The 16,187-nt window shown below is 44.1% G+C and overlaps 1 protein-coding gene across 2 annotated transcripts in view; it reads right to left on the minus strand.

The window, feature by feature from the left end:
• Positions 1-16,187, minus strand: part of LOC123366815 (SLX4 interacting protein) — a 129,256-nt gene that overhangs the window by 111,950 nt on the left and 1,119 nt on the right. Inside the window, exon 2 of one of the 2 annotated variants that reach the window (XM_045010586.1) lies at positions 3,411-3,460. In XM_045010586.1, coding sequence (XP_044866521.1) covers positions 3,411-3,437 — 27 coding nt within the window. In that variant the 5' untranslated portion in view covers positions 3,438-3,460. Of the gene's footprint in view, positions 1-3,410; positions 3,462-16,187 lie in introns of those variants that run through there. The other variant, XM_045010587.1, reaches the window with a different exon arrangement.

Raw genomic sequence — 16,187 nt, forward strand, 5'->3', positions numbered from 1 at the left:
GTTATATTTAAACTAAAAGATACCAAGGGTTCTCTCTGCATTTATTTATTAAGCAATGGCTGTGTGTGTTTGGTCCTGCACAAAACAGAGGTAAGACGTTCCCTGCCTTAAGGAGATTGCAACCTATAGACCTTAGCCCTCAACAGCTCTCAGCGACAACAATGAGAAATGCGGGGGGCTGACCACTTCTGAAAATCTGGCCCAAAATGTCCTGGCTGACCAGAGGAACATTTTAACAGCAATTATTCTAATCTCAGATATGTGGCAGTAAAGGTCTACAAATCTGAGTTAGAACAGAGCCCTGAATGTGTAAATGCAAGGAAGTCCAAAGTGAAAGAAACCATCTTGGAGAAGAGATTTATTATTTTATAATGTTTTCACTAAAGCTTAAGAGTTACCAACTCAGATGTACTCTTTTTGAAAGGTATGACAGATCAACATATTATATATAGTATATAAGGTTGATTTATATTATGGCTACATGGCTTACCATATTTAGTTGAGTAGTTTGGCATGGGTGGATGCAAATTACATAATTTCAGGAGAATTCTCCTTTTTAACCTTTCATCAATTTTAAACAAAAGCCCAGTGGTATTTTTTCTCAAGTCTATATACAGTTCATGATTTTGCTTTAAGCCTGCCCAATTAAGGTTAAGATTTGCTTACTTATAATAGCACTAAAATATTTTAGGAGCAAAGACACACAGAGACATTATCCTAATTAAGTTCATATGCCTCATTTTTCAGTTTTTTTTATTCTACCATATAGTACGCCATGAAGCAATGAGATATAAGTATTGCTTAAAACTGAAAATACCTGCTCAAATTACTATTCATTAAATGTTAGCTGTCACATATCACAATATACTATGGTTTCCAGTGAATTGGCAATTGAAATATGTGCATTTAGGACTTAACTGTAGTTTTTGTAATAAAAGTATAAAAGCGATTTTACTGCATCAATTAACTTCGTTTCATTTGCTTTTAAGAATCTCCCACAAAAAGCCTTATGATCTTCTTTCAAATGTGGACCAACTACTCCCTCTGCTGAAAATAATCTACCATTACACACCAGAAAGATGTAAAAAGATCCTATGAGAGCCCTCTGGTAGAATACATGTATGTTCATGTAAAGTAAAACTATGAAATATATTGTAGGTATTTTCTCTTTTTAAATTACGTTTGAAACTATTAAGACAAAAATGAAAGATGGGATAATAAGCTGTATATTCCAGATTCTGACCACCACAGTATTTATAATGCTGAGGTGTTTCCCTCCCGTTTTTACATATTACTCATGGGAAGACGAGCCAAAATATGTATATTTCAATTTTATACAATATTTATTGCAATAGTGGCACAATACTTCTATTATTTATTACTTTAAATTGTATTACAAGCCTCAACAGAGTAAGAACATGCTATCTTATATTGCCTCTCTGTGTAGTGGAGCGGAAGCAATTTCTGGTCCTTAATGAGGAGCCTTTTGAAGGAAAACCTTCCCCAGAAAGTGGAATATAAAGGAGAGAGGGAGCAATCATATTTATATTCATTGGAGAAAACATCTTTTGGGAAGCAAAAACCCATAGATGGAAATCTATGCCTAGTAAATAAATAAGTCTAAGAAAGGGATCTTACAAGTTTCAATTAAATAGAAAATTGCTTCTACAGCTATCCACCTGGAAAAACTTCGTGGACACAAAAAATATGAAACTAATCTATATTCCTATTCAGCATTCTGTATATGCCAGAAATTTGCCTTTGCTTCTCCAACATTACAAAGAGAAATAGAAGTGTCCCAAATCTATAGCACTCTGTGGCTGATGTGACAGTTGCACACACTACTGGTACCTGACTCATCCGGTAGCAATATGAAACACCTGTATGAGAAACCATTGGTTTGCTCAGCTGAGTTCTCCTGATGTCATTGACAACAGTGTGATTGCCAAAGTGAATAGCTGGATAGAGTTGCAGTGTCTGTGCTAGATAGGCAATCCACACCACATTGCTGATTAGTGACCAAAGATCTCAGGACTCTATCCAGCACAAACAATCCAACTCAACCCAGCCGAATACCTTGGGAATGGCACTAGTGTTGATGACACCAGGACTCAGCCAATCAAATAACTGGATTCCCATAGTGCTTCTGTTGCTACTTTTCTACCCGTAGAATACCAGTGATGTATACTCAGGATATCAGCCACAGAATGCTATAAATGAGAAACATTAATCCTATCTTCCCTTGTAATGATGGGGAAGCAGATGCAAATTTCTGGCATATATAGTTGTCCTTGACCAAGACATGGGACTGTATGTATAGTCAGGTTAGAGATGATATGAGGAGGAAAATGCTAAAAAGCTCATTGCATGACTTATGATTCTCTTTCCCTTATAGAAGAACACAGCTTTGACTACATACCAGGGAAGACTAACTGACTGGTCTCTTTGTTATACAGGTTAACTTTCCATGAAACCAGGACATGGCAGCTTAGATGACTGCTATATCTGGATGATCATGAATATTTTCCAACAACCTGCCAAAAAGGTAAAGCTACCTATCCACAAAGGAAAAACATAAGCTCCCCTATGAAGAAAAATCTTGGAGAAGACCCCCACAGCAACCTGCTGTTCTAATCACATGGAATTATATGCAAAGTCTAAATTACTGTTTGCATTTCTCCATTTAGGATAACAGAGAAGGAGGTCTTGAAGTAGAAGCAGATAATAAGATTGAGTGATTTTTTTACATACTCACTGCTTTGAGCTGAAATAGTTTGCAGGTGGGCAGAACTATACAATGCCGTGTACACGATACCGCAATAAAGACAGCACTAATCTTTAAACATTCAAATACTATATAATGAAATCATATATAAACAAACTATATACATAAATAAATCACAAAAGCATACATATATGCTCTTGTGATTTACTTTACACTTAATATTTTACAATGTGGTAATAAAAACAATTAACACCTGAAAAGAGCTGCAGAAGAACAGGAAAGAGGAAAAAAATAGGAATTGTGAAAAAAAAGTCAAGAAGCAGTGACTGACCACAAGGAAAGTTTAACAATATGATTACCTGCAAAAAAACAACAAAAGTCTTAGAACTATAAAGTGAGTAGCTTTAAATTACACAAGCATAGTTTTTAAAATTTCATTTGAAAGGACAAAACCTCCAATAAAGATACTCTGCCAAGGTCCAGTGGTGTACATGTATACCAATTGCATTTCTATTGTCATGAATATAGTCTCCATTTTGTAAGTGAGAAATGCCAAGGGTCAAAATGTGCTATGTTGACCTGATACTTTATCATTAGCTTAAATATAGATATATACAGATTAGCCATATATTAAAGATTACTGTGGTAATATTGGTTATTATGAAAGATTTGAAGTTCTGCTTACCTTAATAACAAACTTGCTGGATGTCATGATTATCAGTTCAAACAGAGCCCCTAAAATATCAAAAAGAAGTCACAAATAAAGATCTGCCCTAGAAAAAAGAATACCAGATCTTTATACCAAGTGGCAAACAATTTTAGCTCCACTATTTGTTTATTCCACGCTCATGTTGCTTTACATATTGTAGACTCTGCTCCCACTGAAACTCTTACTCCACTTTGAGAAGATCAATCTAGCTACCTACCTTTGGTACTTTTATGGCCTCTGCTACCATAATATCTCACAATGTTTAATGTATTTATCATCACAACACCTCTGTGAGGTAGGGCAATACTATCCATCCTGATGTTACAAATGGGAGAGAGAGGCATAGACAGACCAGTCTATAGTCCCACAGGAAATCCTTGTGGAACAGGACATGGAAACCAGGTCTCCCAAATCTTGGGCAAGTGCCACAACCACTGAACCGTCTCCAGACCCACCCAACCTTCCCCCCCGCCCTTTTTTTTTTTGCCTTAGGCCTGCCCTACCAGCTTCTTTTCTATACCAGCAATTCTTATTCCTTTAGTACTCGCACCACCTGTACTATTACCACCACCTGTTCTATGAAAATCGAAATGTCAGCTTTTCCCTCTACAGAAGACCCTGGTGAAGCAATTTAGGAGACCTTCGGAGATTCATGATTCTCACTTCCTGAGTGCTCTAGTGACAATCCCAGAAACATAGCCCTATCCAAGGACACATCCTGCAGGAGAAATTCCTTTGCACAGCTCTAAGAGAAGGGGAGGGTGAAGAAGAGGAGAGAAAAAAATGGAAAGACCATCCTTTGAACTAGTTTTCTTCAAAAAGAGAAATATAAACTAAAGAGGAGAGAGGATATCACCTGCTCTAATGAGTTGTCGCCTCAACCTTGTATCATGGTTCAGGTGGTGGTTATGGATACCTTCTTCCTCTCTCCCCTCACAGCCTTTCATTACAAAGGAGTCTGTGGCCCAATAAATCCCTTTCTCCTCTACGTGGATGACAACTCCATTCCTGTCAGCCAGAGGGAACCTATGATGGCTTGTATATCTCCTAGTGCGCTCCATGTGAAGGGAGACTCTTGTAGTTATGACACATCCATTGCAGTGATGTCCTAACTGGGGCCCTTCAGAACTACACCATGGTATGGGATTCTAGTTTTGTACCTGCACTTGAGTCAATCAGGTGCATATGAGGTTAGTTAGGATCAGAAATTTAAAATGGGGTAGAGTTCTTTTCAGGAAAAAACTAACCAGAAGCCAGGACTGGAAGCTCTAGTTGACAAAAAACCTGCCTTGTTTATATTGTTTTGTTTAGATTTTAGACTATAAAAATGGATTTAAGGAATGTGGTCAAAGATATTGGGGATGAGCATTATTTTGACTGCTCTACAGGAAAAATTGTAAATGAACCTGAAAACCTAAAATGGGTTCTGCTGCCTAATTTGGGGGCCCTGCTGAGGTTCTGTCCAGCTACATGGACTCTGGCCCTGCTCACAGATCATTATGAATTTGGATTATGTCCTCTATCCAATTATCAGGGCCGGCTCCAGAGCCCAGCGGGGCAAGCACCCGCCTGGGGCGGCCCTTTCCCGGAGGGGCGGCAGGCTGGGCCTGCGGGAGGTCCACCGGAGCCCCGGGAGCAGCGGACCTGCCGCAGGCATGACTGCGGAGGGGACGCTCGGCCGGCGGCTCCAGTGGACCTCCCGCAGGCATGCCTGCGGCAGCTCAACCAGAGCCACCGGACCAGCGAACCGCCCGCAGCTGCGGGAGGTCCAGCCAAGCCGCGCAACCAGCAGACCCTCCGCAGTCATGCCCGCGGGAGGTCCGCTGCTCCCGCGGCTCGGGGGCGCCTCCCGGGCATGACTGCTTGGGGCGGCCAAATTTGTAGAGCCGCCCCTGCCAATTATATACTAGCTGAGAGACAGTCATCAGTTTATTGTTGTATGCAGTGTTGTTGCAGCTGTGTCGGTCAGAGAGTATTAGAGAGACAAGGTGTATTTAACTGTGATACTCTGAGTATGTTTGCAGACCTGAAGAAGAATTCTGTATAAACTGGAAAATTTGTCTCTCTCACCAACAGAAATTGGTCCAATAAAAGATATTACCTCACCCACCTTGTCTCTCGATTTATCAGTTTAGGACGAATTCACCCCTGTATTAGAAGATGAACACATTTTCCCTTTATCTTATTTGAACTCTTTGACACTATGGTCTGACAGCAGGTCACATAAATTTTACAGTCTCTCTAGCTAGTGTCCTGGGCAAAGGTGTGCTGAAAGACTCAGTCCTCTGAAAAGCAAATGGGAGACTGCTACCTTTCAGAAGCCAGTCACACCCAGAAGACATTTGTATCATAGACTTATAGCTAAAATTTTGCCTCTCAACAATGACATAACAGAATACCTAACATTTCATTCGCTCTTATGCAGTTGCAGGGCCTGGAAGGTTTGATTATACTTGTTCCAATGGTCACCAAAGTAACTTTTGCCTTGATTGTGCCCATAGTAAGTATCAGATCCTGAAATTTACATTAACTCCAAAAGGTAATACCAAAAAGTCAAAAATACTAAAATGTTCCAATTTAAAAGGACACTGTCAACTCAAATTTTGCCCTCAAATTAAATTCGGTAACAAGAACAAAAATCACAAGCTTTTATAAACTCTGAAGACCAAAAGAAAGACTTAAATTATGATGCTAAATTCCAATAGCAACCATTTGAAATAACCATTCCCAGGCAGTATTTGCACCCCAAACACTGCAGCTCTGACTCTGAAATTGCAAATGACAATATGCAAAAGTGAAAGTGATTGGGGCAACAATTCAATACTCTTGCCCAAGGAAATTTCTTATTGATACTTCAGTGATTTTCTTGCACAATGAAAACCGAATTAGGCCCATAAATGAATTTCACTGTTCAAGCTGAAAGAAATTCAAACAGTAAACAAAGGATCGTAAATAGTGGAAAGTATACTAGGTTTTCAATATTCTGTTTGACTTAGGTAAGGATCATTTAAATTGAGAGCCTCTTTAAAGGTAACTGTTGAAAATTAAATGCAACTACCACCAAACCATCACTTGCATTATACTTTGAAGTGGACGAATGGACTATTGGCATGATAGAATACTCTTGTACTGTATTCTATCTGTATACGGCTCAGTGTTTCACTAGCTAGCAAGCAGACAAAATTCTTTAATAAAAATCTACTCAGAGACAGACAAGCGAGATGCAGGTCATGATGCTGTGCTACAAGGAAGGGCCACAGTGGTCATGCTTTCTCCATAATGTGGGTAGACACTCACCCTCAAATAAAATATTTCTGCTTTTTTGGCAGAGTTCGTCCTATCCAAATCATTGGTGGGGTTCAGCAGATTTCCCACACCACGAACTAGGGAAAAGGTTCTGCTACCCTTGCAGTGAGTAGCATGTTACTCCCACTGAGTACCTCCCTACATTTCAATGGAGCCAATCATGAAGTAAAGTGCTACTCGGCATAAGTAAGGGTAATAGAATCTAGCTGTCTCACTGGTGATATCTAGAGCCAGATTTAGAAACCACTGTGCCTTTACTGACAACTATTTAAATGGTATAAAATGTGGTTCTGACTAACAGTTTTTGAAACAGCAGCTGCTAATCTAGGTCAGAACTGAAGCTGAAAGAAAAAGGCAACCACTGAAGCAAGAAACAATTCAGAATCCCAGCTTTCAAATAGTGCATACTGTTAGTGTATATCCCTGGGACTCACGGGAATCGTACCTTAAAAAGCTCTTCAGACCAGCAAAAAATACAGGCCAAGTAACAGAAAGGCCAGGACACTTTCAGCATCCCACAAACCATGGCCAATATAACCCTGGGCATATATATTACATTATTTTAGATCTTTGTTTTGCACAATAAGGCTCTCGTGAGTCTGAGAATTGGACAGACATGTAAATATTGACTAATAAAGGGTCATCAGCAAGAGCTTGTTTAATGATCCACCAATTAAAAACTAAAATAGGAAAGGCAGTAGGAGAGAAACAATAGGAAAGAGTTCAATGTCACAAGATAGACTGTCACAGCAGGGGTTATCCAAACAGCTTGAATCATGACTGAAGATTTCTTAACCAATAAAATCCCCATGCAACATAGGGGAACATGGGCTTATAGGCTCACTTCCTCTATTCTGAAAGGCACCATCAAGAGTCCTCTTAGCAGCTATGTGGATTACTTAGCAAACCTGTGGATTACATTGAGTGACCAGTACCCCGGATAAACAAAGCATAAGGCTGGGAACACAGCCATGCGGAAAGGTGTGTTCAATGCTGCTCAGCAAATATGGTGCCTCTAAGCTCCTCTACTCTTAGAAGCACTGAGGCTTAAAAGACCACCCATGGTGCTGCAACTTGGTGAACTGGAGGAGCAGCTCTGTGTTTGGAGGGCTGATGCTTCAATATTACTTCCTAATTAATGTACACCTGCCTAGGAAGAGGTGGAAACTACTACAAAATATGGCAGAGCATCTTTCCATCAAACGCTCATTGTATTACAGATATCCCAAGAATCAGAGAGAGGCAGCCTCTTATTTGACTCCCCCAGGCTGCATCTTGGTGGTGATGCTTGCTCAGGTGCATAGAGGCATGGAGGCTGCAGCTATCAGGCCCTGCTACAGAAAGTTTGGGGGGGGTGCCTTCTGTCTATCATCCAAAAATATTCTGGTGTTAGAAAGCCATATTAGTCTCACACAGAACATTACCACAGAGACAAATTCCCTCATAGCATGCAGAATACATCGGTGGATTGAAAAAGAAATACGAGAAAATTCATAATAAGATATCCAGCTAATTAATTTACAAGCACATGAGTTGAGGTTCAAAGATGCCCTAATTTGTACAAAATCTTACTCTCTTCCTGCTCAGACAGACAGAAGAGAGTTTGAAGACAGAACTAACATAGATGACTCCTAAGGAGAACTTAGAAAAAAAATAAATCAGCTAAAAGATTAAAAATATAACTGCTGCATGAGCAGTCAGAAATAGCCACTCATCTGTCAGTGGTGAGAAAGGAATGAACAACTGAAACATGAGAGGATGCTGAGCTACCTTACCCAGCAGTGGTGAATTGTTCCACCCACTGTAGGCAGAAAGGGGCTGGCAATACTTAAGACACATAGTTTTAGGAGTTTCCAGGCTAAATAAGACATGAGAGGGTGCGATCTAGTATAACTGGTAACCTCTGGAGTGAAAAGTGTGCTTCCAGGAACCAGTGTACATAGGGTGACCAGATGTCCCAATATTATCAGGACAGTCCCGATTTTAGGGGATTTGTCCCGCGTCCCGACCTTACATCGGTCGGGACGCACCTTGTCCCGATACTGGGGGACCGTCTGGTGGAGGATGCAAGCCGGCGCTGCCGGCATCATTCACCTCTTCTTCCTGGGCCCTGGGGCAGCGCAGCTGAACCCCCGGCGCCCGCCAGCCAGCCGGCAGGAGCCTGCAGAGTGCTGCAGCCCCACTCCCCAGGCACGCACAGAGGCGGCGAGGAGGTCTCTGCTGCATGCTGCAAGGGCAGGGCTTGTAGGCGCTGGCAGTGGCAGAGAGCCCCTCCCCGCCCCTGCCCCCACCCCCTTCGACCTGACCCGACCCGCGTGACCTTAGGAGCCAGAGGGATGGGACCTGCCTACTGGATGCTTCCTGGGAGCCGCTCCACGTAAGGCTAGGGACTCACCTGGCCCCCTGGCAGGCCCCTCTGGCGGGGGGGGGGCTCTGCATGCTGCCCCCTTCCTCCCTGAGGGGGGAGGTGGAGACGGAGCAGAGCCAAGCTTGTGCGGGGGGTAAGGGGGGGCGGGTTGTGGAGCTGCCGATGGGTTCTTAGCCCCCACCAATTTTTCCTGTGCTCCGGCTGTTCTTTTGGTTTTTGTTTTGCTCCTCCGCCGGCTTTTTTTTTTTTTTTGCTCGCCTCGCCCTGCCGGCGTCCCAGTATTTCACCTCTGTCATCCGGTCACCCTAAGTGTACATGACATGCCATCAGCCTGTTTTAGGGTAACCAGATGTCCCAATTTTATAGGGACAGTCCCAATATTCAGGGCTTTGTCTTATATAGGCTCCTATTACCCCCCACTCCCATCCCGATTTTTCACACTGGCTATCTGGTCACCCTAGCCTGTCTAGACCATTAAACTCATCTCTGTGCATAAATAAAAGCCTGTAGATATTATTCAGGTGATTAAAAAAACAATCCCTCGCTCCCTCACAAAAAAGCCCACTTTTATTTACAGAAGTATATTTAAAAAAGAAAAGAAAAAGGCTCAGATGCATTGTTTTAATATGTAATTTGTATAACTACTGAAGGTGATGTAGTTAGGCCTCCAACTCAACTGAAACAGAAGTGTTAGAAGCAAAGAAAGTTTCAGGAGCAGAAGAGCCTCCCTCACACAGGATGAAAAGGAGAGCTGGTCTATTTCCAGCAAACAATTTGACTACCGTTAACTCCTCACTTTAAGCCGCCCCGGTTAACGTTGTTTCATTGTTACGTTGCTGATCAATTAGGGAACATACTCATTTAAAGTTGTGCAATGCTTCACTCTTACGTTGTTTGACTGCCTGCTTTCTCCACAGCTGGCAACCTCCCTATGCCGCTCCCCCCCGCACAGCGCCTCCCACCTGCCAGCAGACCCCACAGATCAGCACCTCTCCCTCCTCCCCCCCCACGGCAATCAGCTGGCCTGCGGCGTTTTAGGGTGGGGGGGAGGAGCGAGGATTCCGCACGCAGGCTCCCCCCCCCCGCCTCCCCAACGCTGCAAGCCAGCTGATCGTCCTGGGCAGGAGGGAGGAGCCAGGACTCCGCGTGCAGGCTCCCCCTCCCTCCCCTGCCTCCTGCCGGCGGCAATCAGCTGGCTTGCGGCCTTTAGAAGGGAGGGGAGGAGGAGCGAGGACGCAGCATGGGAAGTAAAGGGGGAGGAGGTTGGGGGGGAGAAGAGGCAGGGGTTTGGGGGCAGGGGGGAGTGAGCGGGTTGAGGGTTGAGCCCCCACCCACCCCTCGTGCTTGCAGAGTAGGGGAAGCTGCCCTGCTACGCAAGGTGCTTCTTCTAGCCTACAGCACCTTCAGCCTCCTTGCCTGCCTCATCTCCAGTGCCATTGGGCTGTGCCTGTGTAGGGTAAGGCAGGGGCACCTCCGGACTATAGTACTGTACTGTATATACAGTATGTTTGTAACACACAGCACATGCACACTACTCCCCCCCCCCCAGCATAGTATTAAATTGCTTGTTTAAAATTGTTTAAAATGTATGTAATGCCTTTTTTCGGCAAAAAAAATTTTCCCTGGAACCTAATCCCCCTATTTACATTCATTCTTATGGGGAAATTGAATTCGCTTAACGTGGTTTCACTTAAAGTCGCATTTTTCAGGAACATAACTACAACGTTAAGTGAGGAGTTACTGTATTTTAAGCTAGTGTGGGGTCCAGTGGATAGGGCCTTAGATAGGGAATCAGGAGACCTGGATTCCATTATGGCAATGCCCTGCTGTGTGACCATGGGCACGTCACTTCAGACCTCTGTTTCTCCTCCTGCCATTTGTCTGTCTTTTTAGATTATAAGCTCTTCACAGTAGAGAGTGCGTCTTACTACGTCAGGGGTGGGCAAACTACGGCCCTCAGGGCTTTGGATCCGGCCCGCGGGATTGCCACCCCCCTGGTGCGGGGGGGGAGGACTCTGTGCACTGCCCTCGCCTCCAGGCACCACCCCCTGCGGCTCCCATTGGCCGGAAATGGGACCTTGAGGGAGGAACCCACAGGCAAAGGCAGCGCGCGGAGCCCTCTGCTCCCCCTCCCCCAGGGGCCGCAGAGACACGGTGCTGGCCGCTTCCAGAAGCAGCACGGCGCAGGGCCAGGGCAGGCACGCAGGGAGCCTGCCCTGGCACCGCTACGCACCGCTGCCACCCCGGAGCCCGAACCACTCCTGCACCCCAACTCCCTGCCCTGAGACCACGGCCGCACCCCACACCCCTCCTACACCCCAACTCCCTGCCCCGGCCCTGCATGCAATTTCCCCACCCAGATGTGGCCCTCGGGCCAAAAAGTTTGCCCATCCCTGTACCATGTATATGTACAGTGCTTAGCACAATGTTGCCCAATGTCATTTGGGGTTTCAAGAGAATACTGGAAAACAAATGATAGCTTATGTAATAATCCAGAAACACTTCCTTTTTTACAAATCTGTGTAAAAGGATTACTTGCACAAACTACAACTTTGCTTCATATATTTACAATTAGTATATTTGCTTCATGTGTCTGGTCATTAAATTCACATACTATTGTCTATGTTACTTGGCAGTTTGACTCCCAAACCTACAGAGTGGACACAATCTGTGCAAGCATCGAGCCCATATGAACATACATGCATTGGTATTTGCATGCAAATATGTATTAATTCAAGCATTTGCAATGCTTTTCCTTTTTGCAAACATTCTTGTAAATATCAGACTTGCAAATAAACAGGAAAAGGAATACCAGTGAAACAAACATGAGGTTTTCATTCAAGTGAATGTTTGCAAAAACTTTTTGTAAATATTTATCCAATTCTAGCAAAAATTCCTTGTGAAGCATACAGTGGGACAGATTCTTTACCACTAAAACTCTTTACCTGGAGGTTAACTGGATAAGAGATTTAGAAACTGTAAATGGAAAGATTTGGGCATCAAAATCAATTGACAGCACCTGATACATTTTATATTTGCACTTGACATTACTGTGGCGTTCTTCAGATTAAATAAAACGCTAGTAAGAAGAGACAGCAAGGTGCATTAAAATCCAGAAGGTGAAAGGCCTTGAAACTATTTATTATGTAAGCCTTGATGTGTTCAGTACTATACAGCAGGGGTCCCCAACCCCCGGGCCGCGAACCGACCCCTAGCACATCAAGCGGCGTGTCTCCGGCGGGGCCCCTGAGCACCACCTCCTCAGAGCCGCGTGGTGAGGGGGCGGGGCTGCGAGCTCCGGGCTGAGCTCAGCTGCCTCCGCTCGGCGTGGAGCTCCCAGCCCCGTCCCCTCACCATGCGGCTCTGAGCGGGATGGAGCTCAGGCCCTGCCGGAGGCACGCTGCAGCTATCGGGCGAGGCGCTGAGGCTCCAGGTGAGGAGGGAGCCGGGGGTAAGAGGCTGGAGCCGGGGGAGTTGGCTAAGGGGCAGGGAGTCCTGGGGACAGTCAGAGCACAGAAAGAAGGTGGAGGTTGGGGGAGCGGTCAGGAGGCAGGGAATGGGGGGGTTGGATTGTGGGTGTTCCGGGGGGGTCTGTCAGGACTCAGCGGGGGGGGGGTAGGGGTTGGGGCAGTCAGGGGACAGGGAGCAGGGGTGGGGTCCCAGGGTGGTGGGGGTCTCTGGGGGATGGTGAGGGGACAAGGAGCAGGATGGGTCGGGGATTCTGAGGGGGGCGGGCAGTCGGGGGGGCAGGAAGTGGGTGGGGGTCAGATAGGGGGCAGGTCCGCGGAAATTTTTTTTCGACGAAACCGGTCCCTGGTGCCAAAAAGGTTGGGGACCGTGCTATACAGGATAAAATAGAGAATTAAACATTAAGAGTTGAAGCCATATGGCAAATATTCGGTTGTTAAAATTATTCTCCTTAGAAAACAAGGAAGAAGAAAGCAGCAATAGACAGAAAATAATATTTTCTTAATAAGTATGATCGTCAAGCCCAGGGATGACCACTAGTATAAGGGAAACGATTGCTTTGAAATACCTCTAAGGACCACAGCCAAAATATGAAGGGGCTTTTGGCACTAGATCAAGAGCTTGCCTTGGGAACTGGAAGTCCTTTTCGTACCTTTTAACATTACCTTTATGTAGGGTGACCAGATGTCCCGATTTTATAGGGACAATCCCAATTTTTGGGTCTTTTTCTTATATAGGTTCCTATTACCCCCCACCCCCATCCCGATTTTTCACCTTTACTGTCTGGTCACCCTACCTTTATGTCCAGCTGTGTGTAAACCTGAAATATGGAGCACTCCAGATTCAACTGTGCGCCTGAACATACCATTATTTGAGTAGAAAGTGTTATGGTATAGCAATTCAGTGAGAGAGGTATACAGTTAGGGCAAAATCCACCAAGATTAACTCAATTGTTAATCTCAACAGCTCACCTACCTGTTACAGACAAGCTGTCAAACACTGTTCCAAGAGAAGAATCAAGGTTAGATAAGGAACATGTGGAATACAGAAAAATATATAATAAGGAGCAAATTAGCCACACAGTACTTGAAATAAGATTTATCATCTATGTATTCTCAGTACCAGGATGTAGTATGGAAGAGGACCATGGGGCCAGATTCTCAAAGATATTTAGGTGCCTAAAGATGACAATAGGTTTCCAGTGAGATTTTAAAATGCAACTAGGCACCTAATTCCCAAGGGAATTAGTCACCTAGGCACTTCTGAAAATCCCACTAGGCACCTATCTGCATCTTTAAGTGCCTAAATACTTTTGAAATATGGCTCTTAGACCTTACCAACATTAACACTGGGGGAAATCTCCCACTATTGACACATCGTAATTGCGATGAACTATGAAATATATAACCATCACTCAGGAAGGCACAAGAACCAAATGTATCGGGGAAAAGGTAAATGACATATTAAAAACAATGAAGTCGCTAGAGTAGCAATACATGGTACTGTTTAAATGCAGTAAGTTCACTACAAATGAGTTATAAATAATGGAGTATTATAAGAAGAGTGTGCTGTTGGGACCCTGTACCTAGCTACTTGGCTCTGAATATGAGTAATTAATGACAAAATGGCAATCCCTTCTTCTGCATTGTACTGAACAAAGCTTTATTTAATTATCTAGTAATAATTTCCTTCTGCTAGAACTAGAAGCTGAACCAGCCTCTTTACATATGGCTCAAATAGCCCTAAAACAGATCATATTTAATTTAATTAAATATGTCAAACAGGTTGGGAAAAAAGTTAACAATTAGTGCCCCAGAAATAAACAACAGGAGCTGTTAAAATCTTTTTACACTGCTAATTTTCTAATAAAGTGTCCGGAAACTTACACAAAACAAATAGATGACCAAGAGCTTGATCGAAACCCAATGAAATCAGTGAAGACTCTCATTGACTTCTGGCTTTGAATCAGGCCCTTAGTGTAACGCAGGCATTGAAATTCTCTTTTTTCAATCACTGGTCCGGCAGTGCTTTGAAAAGGTTACTGCTCCTGAAAACGTTTGTATTCAATAAAGTATTTCTAGCTCGGCTAATCTAGGACCTTGTAAACCAATTATTCCCAAATTCATAGATTCATCGGACTGGAAGGGATTTCAAGAAGTCATCTAGTCCAGTCCCCTCCCCTGCACTCATGGCAGGATTAAGAATTATATTCTAGACCATTTCTGAAAGGTGTTTGCCTAACCTGCTCTTACAAATCTCCAATGATGGAGATTCCACAACCTCCCTAGGCAATTTATTCCAGTGTTTAACTACCCTGACAGTTAAGAAGTTTTTTCTAACGTCCCACCTAAACCGCCCATGCTGCAATTTAAGCCCATTGCTTCTTGTCCTATTCTAAGAAGTTAAGGAAAATAATTTTTCTCCCTTCTCCTTGTAACAACCTTTTATGTATTTGAAAACTGTTATCATGTCCCCTCTCAGTAGTCTCTTCTCCAGAATAAACAAACCCAATTTTTTCAATCTTTTCTCATACGTCATGTTTTCTAGACTTTTATTCACTTTTGTTGCTCTTCTCTGGACTTTCTCCAATTTGTCCACACCTTTCCTGAACTGTGGCGCCCAGAACTGGACACAATACTCCAAATGAGGCCTAATCAGCATGGAGTAGAGCGGAAGAATTACGTCTCATGTCTTGCTTACAACATTCCTAATAATACATCCCAGAATGATGTCTGCTTTTTTTGCAAGTGTTACACTGTTGACTGTTCAGCTCTGCCTGTGGACACTAGTATAGACTCAAGTATCAGAGGGGTAACTGTGTTAGTCTGGATCTGCAAAAGCAACAAAGAGTCTTGTGGCACCTTATAGACTAACAGACGTTTTGGAGCATGAGCTTTCGTGGGTGAATACCCACTTCGTGGATTCGTCGTCATGCATCCGACGAAGTGGGTATTCACCCACGAAAGCTCATGCTCCAAAACGTCTGTTAGTCTATAAGGTGCCACAAGACTCTTTGCTGCTAGAATAGACTCGTCTTAGAAGGACTCAGGTTTTTTCACCATCTTGTCATCTACCCAGGCTCTGGATTTTTCAAACCCATAGCTTCCAATCTACTCTGACCAGGATCTGGGAGTGAATACAAAAGGGGCAGGAAGATTTGGGAAGAATGCAAAGGGGGCAGACAGCAGTGGGGAAGTTGGGGAGGTGGATTCAAAGGGGGTGGGGAAGTTTGGGGGAGTGAATGCAAAGGGGGCAGGCAGCACTAGGTAAGGGGCAGTTTCGGGTGGATGCAAAGGGGGCCTGGAGATTTGGTATGAATGAAAAGGGGGCAGGCAGCACTAGGAGGGTGGGGAAGTTTGTGGGTGGGGGGTGAATGCAAAAGCAGAAGGGATGACGGAGGGGGTGAATGCAAAGGGGACAGGCACAAGAACGGCCATACTCGGTCACCAGTATCCTGTCTTTGGACAGTCACCAATGCCAGGTGCTTCAGAAGGAATGAACAGAACAGGCAATTATCAAATGATCCACTCCCTATTGTTCAGTCCAAACGTCTGGCAATCTGAAGCTAGGGGCACCCAGACCATGGGGTTGCATCCCCAAATATCTTAGCT

The sequence above is a fragment of the Mauremys mutica genome, chromosome 3 (assembly GCF_020497125.1).
Source record: "Mauremys mutica isolate MM-2020 ecotype Southern chromosome 3, ASM2049712v1, whole genome shotgun sequence".
Lineage (NCBI taxonomy): Eukaryota > Metazoa > Chordata > Testudines > Geoemydidae > Mauremys > Mauremys mutica.